General features: G+C 29.4%; 1 protein-coding gene and 1 long non-coding RNA gene across 2 annotated transcripts; one reads left to right on the top strand and one right to left on the bottom strand.

The window, feature by feature from the left end:
- Positions 1–736, top strand: LOC127107753 (dirigent protein 22-like). The gene has a single exon (XM_051045077.1). It carries the CDS (start codon positions 100–102, stop codon positions 679–681), a length of 582 nt encoding a protein of 193 aa, XP_050901034.1. The 5' UTR covers positions 1–99; the 3' UTR covers positions 682–736.
- Positions 737–2,614: 1,878 nt separating this feature from the next.
- On the bottom strand, positions 2,615–3,958 carry LOC127107754 (uncharacterized). Its single transcript, XR_007795820.1, has 2 exons — positions 3,714–3,958; positions 2,615–3,206 (listed from the first exon to the last, which is right to left on the bottom strand). It is a non-coding gene; the product is annotated as an uncharacterized LOC127107754 (long non-coding RNA).
- Positions 3,959–5,300: the final 1,342 nt, after the last annotated feature.

Consider the following 5,300-nt stretch of genomic DNA (forward strand, 5'->3'; position numbering starts at 1 on the left):
CCTAAGTTTCCTAACTTCACCTTATTCATAAGCTTTCTCTTCACTAATTTCACTTTTGTTGGATTAAAAAAAGTGTTTTGCCCTAACCATAGTAAACATATGGCTATGGGTGCTTTCCAAAAAATTTTCCTCTTCCTCCTTATTATCTCTTGTTACATCCTCATAATCGTCAGCGAACAAGAGGAGACCGGTTTCGTGAGCTCAATAAACCCTAAATTTTTTAAAAAGAAAGAAACTTTTAGTCACTTTAGATTCTATTGGCAAGACATCGTTGGAGGAAACAACGCTACGTCCATTCCAATTATTCCATCTATCCCTAAATTCGACAACTCTTTTAGTGCTTTTGGTTTAGTGAGGATTATTGACAACGCTTTAACGTTAGGACCAAAATTGAACTCGAAGTTATTAGGTAGGGCACAAGGATTTTATGCAGCTACCTCACAAACCGAGCTCGTTTTTCTTATGGTTATGAACTTTGCTTTGTTTGAAGGAAAATATAACGGGAGTGTCATCACTATCTCAGGAAGGGACGTTGCGTATGATAAAATCAGAGAAATGTCTGTGATTGGCGGGAGCGGTGTTTTTCGATTTGCTAAAGGATATGTTGAAGCTAACACAATCTCTTTTGATCCTATAACAGGGGATACTATTGTTGAATACAATGTCTTTGTTTCTCATTAGGATTGATGTTTTTTGTTTTGTTGTTAATAACTAGTGATGACGTTCATCTTTGCGTGTTTTTTCATGTGAGGGTTAATGTCGTGATATGTGTCCTTTGTTGGTGTGTATTCGTGATCAGTATTATGATTAAAATAATAAAATTTTATATTATTGAAATATATTTTATTTATATCTAAACTAATCCTTGTCATCAAGGTTCGAACTCTGCACCGGCACGATCTTTAGTAATTACTATCCCTTCATTTATGGATAAAAGAAACAAAATAAACTATGTCCATTTTTTATTTTTTACATAAAACACATAACATTATAAAAAAAATTGTTTATATTAAAAATATAGTTTTTTTCACATATACATTAATTACATCATATTTTATACTATTACTATACTTGTTATATAGTGAAATGTCATTGAGCATGTATAAAAAAATCTGGATTAACTGAAATTTTAGTTTCGTTGTTTTGAATAAAGTTATTTTTTAGTTTTTAATATTTTTAAAACCGAGTTTGATGTTCTACTTTCTATAATTTTTAGAATATTTTTGTTTTTTATACCATATTTTACAATGTGATTTTATCATCAGTGATAATTAATACGTTGAATAGTTAAAAGTTAGACAATTTTGAAGTTAAAATGTATATATTTTCTTTACGAAATCGAGCTACTCTAGCTCAATGATCATAAGATCTCAAACTTTTTTCTGAAAGAGGAAAATTGAGAATACAACATTAGAGAAGTTTAACTAGGCATGTACATTGGAAGAAAGGTTAATGGAGTTTCTTCAATGGATTTTAAGTATGAGAAAATGTCCAAGTTCTATTTTCTGTGTTGTATAATGGGGGCATAATGAAGATCAGTGTAAGAATCCTACCTCACTAAACTATGGAATTAAGGGAATCAACCCTTTGGGACATTGGTTAAGGTCAAAGTAGTAAGGAAGAAAATAGAGGCAGCAAATGCAAAGGCTTTTTAGTAGCAACTCTACTAAAAAAAAGTCTAGCATTAGTCTGTTCAACCTCATCCCTAAATTAAAGTGTTATATCTTAAATTTTATCTTAAGATTTTTTTTCATCTGCATGAGTATGACATGTATTCCATTTTATCATATAGTACATCATTTATTTTATTATATTATTGACATGTTCAAATGTTGATTTTGTTGATTTTTATTATCATTTCATTTATATTGATTTGATTTAAATTTATGATTTTTTTTGATTTATGATTTAAAATTGATTTGTGCCTCATTATTTAATTTTATTCTAAATACTCTAATGGGATTTAGAGTAAAAATAAGAATAAGATGCAAATTAAAATAAAATAAGATAAATTTCATTTTTATTATATTATTTCAAAAGTTCATAACTTTATTTTTTAATCCATGATCAATTTAATTTTTAACAAAATTATATGTTTTTAAAGTTAATTTGTTCGGATTCTTATTCATTCCATAAGTCAAATACATAAAAAAATCACATCTTAATTCTAATTTCCTTCACAAAATTAAATTTCACGTACATTTGCATTTGTATTCAAAGTGAAATTTACTACACATTTTCATTTTCATTTTCATTTTCATTTCATTTCTAACAAGCTAAAACCAAATTAAGTGCATTTCAAGTAAACCAAATGAAATTCATTTTCATTTCAAACAAACACAAAATTTACATTTCAAACTAAATTTCACATACATTTGCATTTGTATTCAAAGTGGAATTTACTAAACATTTTCATTTCATTTCATTTCTAACAAACTAAAACCAAGTTAAATGCATTTCAAGTAAACCAAATGAAATTCATTTTCATTTCAAACAAACACAAAATTTACATTTCAAACTAAATTTCACATACATTTGCATTTGTATTCAAAGTGGAATTTACTACACATTTTTATTTCATTTCATTTCTAACAAGCTAAAATCAAGTTAAATGCAGGTAAACCAAATGAAATTCATTTTCATTTCAAACAAACACAAAATTTATATTTCATTTGCATTTCATTTCTAACTATCCATAACTACCTTAATCCCTCCAAACTAACACAATTCAATTCTAGCCACTCTTAAAAAACATCACAAGGACCACTATCCAATAGCTATGAATCATCTTCCATAACTAACTTTTCCTTCTGTTTTTTTTCTATTTAAACTTCACCATTTTCACCATGAAAGGACTAATCACATTTTACGATCTCTGTTTACACAAAAATAACCACAAAAATGACATTTCACAAAATTTCCATTTTCCAAACTATACCATAACCAAACTTCAAGTCTTCACTTCTAACCTTCAACCATGAACCATTTTTCAAGCATCTTTCCCAATCTTCTTTATTCTTCCATAATTACTATTCACCAAAAAATCAAAAATTATTCACCATTCTTCAATCAACTTTCAACCTTGAACAAGTCTTCATCTCCTCCAAATCACCAAAATCACATAACCAAACTTTAACTTTCACCATCACCATTTCATCTTGAATCTTCAACTTATTTTCATTGCCATATTCCATTATCATCATCATCTTCAAAAATTCAAAACCACAACAACATTCAAAATTCAGTATCATCAAATCACAAAGTAATAAGCAAAAAGGGAAGAAAAAGATTAACGTAAGCATTTGATCGAACATGTGATGAGCAAGTTACAAAACGATGATAACGACAACACTACAACCAATTTACAAACCGCAATTTGAGCAACAAACCATATAAAATCAGCAGCAACAAAGAGAAGCAAAATAGAAGGAAAAAGAAGATAAGAATCAGTTGAGGAATTTTATCCGGCACCTTTCATCCAATTCTATTATTTATATCATATATTTGTTTTAATCAAAACATATACCAAAATCGAGTCATGATCAAACCACAATACAAACCGTAATTGATGTTGAAACCGCTCTGAAAATGTGAAAATTGAAATCCAAAAACTAGAGCGAAACCACCCAAATAAAAATTCTGAATCAAATCCAAAACTAAAATCAAAATAGAAAACTCAATTCTGGACCTAAATACGAAGTCAAGACCTGAACCTGAATCGAAAAATCTGTACCGAACCGTAAACCCACGTACGAGTTGGTATTGTTGTTGCGAAGCCGTGAGCTCTTTCCAGAATCACGTGGTGAAAAATCTCAAATGAGAAATGCGGTTAGCTTTTTCATTTCAGTTTATTTTTACTCTACTGTACTTGTGTTTCACGTTTTTGTAGCTATTCTTTTCCAACCCCATGATATTAGTTTTGATTGGCAAATTAAGAATGATAAAAATAATTCTTTCCACTTCTGTGTGTTTCACATGGCAGACTATTACAAGCTTGTTTTTTTTTCTTTTAATTTTTATCACTTCTTTTTTCTATCATGTTTTTTCCTAGTCACTATTATTTGTAGCTTTACTCTATTTAAGATAATACCACATGTCAATTTTAGACTAGTACTGAATTTTTATTTTAGTTAATAAAAGTTACCACATGTCTAATGTTAATTGATCATAGTTCTAGAAAATAATTTTGTGTGAAGACTCAGAAATTTTACCATATTCTTATTATTTGTTTGAACATCAATTGAACTTATTTGTTTAAAACATATTGTTATATTACACCCCACCAAATAATTCTTCACCCATCGTGTTTTGTTTTTAATTCTCTATCATCCTAATTTAATTAGATATTTGGATAATTAACTGATTAATTTCTTAATTGATTAACTGTTTTTGCATTGTTAAATTCATGAATTGTGATTGTGGATTATTTTTTGAATGATTTATTTTTGCTTCTTAAATGATTCATATGTGCTTATGATTTAATTTTGTATGGTGTATGATTATCCCTCATTTGGGAAAAATGTACCCCACTTCCATGAACTTGTAATGATTTTATCGCTTTCCATTTTATCATTTTCTATATTCGTCTAATTAACTTAGATTTAATCAAAAGCGACCTAAAAAGAACCTTTCTCAAAAGAACAAAAATAAATTTGATCAAAGGTCAAGTGTTTTCCAAATCAAACTTAATTGAATGCAATGTGAGTGTTTGATCAAACGTCAAGTACCTCTGCCATTTAATTCACACAATTGTCATAGTCAACTTCAAACACTTGATCCAGCGTCAAGTCATTTTCAATTTTTTTTTACAATAAATCAAATGAAAAAGGATGGGGTGTACGAACTTATCCACACCATCTCTCAAGTACTTGGGTTGTCAGTCGTGCTTAACTTGTGTATCAATACTTGTTTTCCATTCAAAACACTTCAAAATTAATGAGTTTAATTCAGTTCTCATGGGATGAAAAAGAGAGGTCGGGAGGCACTTGTCCTTTCATCTCCCGAGTATTATGATTGACGACCGTACTTAGCTCGTGGTTAGATGTTTTTCTCCCTCTAAGTAACAACGATTAAAATCGTCTCACAGATTTCATAAACCTTAGGGATGAAAAAGAGAGGTCAGGATGCACTTGTCCTTTCAGCTCACGGGTACTTGGATTTTCAGTCGTACTTAGCTTGTGGTCTGATACTTATCTCCCACTTAAAATCAATCACAACCAATCAAATTTAATTTTTTCGCCTAAGGGCATTCAAAAGCCTTTTATAAAGGACATGTTATATCCGTTCTACTGCAATACATT

This window comes from Lathyrus oleraceus, chromosome 7 (genome assembly GCF_024323335.1).
Source record: "Lathyrus oleraceus cultivar Zhongwan6 chromosome 7, CAAS_Psat_ZW6_1.0, whole genome shotgun sequence".
Lineage (NCBI taxonomy): Eukaryota > Viridiplantae > Streptophyta > Magnoliopsida > Fabales > Fabaceae > Lathyrus > Lathyrus oleraceus.

Bases quoted from the DNA above. Each gene is read 5' to 3' on its own strand.
- LOC127107753 (XM_051045077.1), top strand. From the start codon at position 100: ATGGCTATGGGTGCTTTCCAAAAAATTTTCCTCTTCCTCCTTATTATC.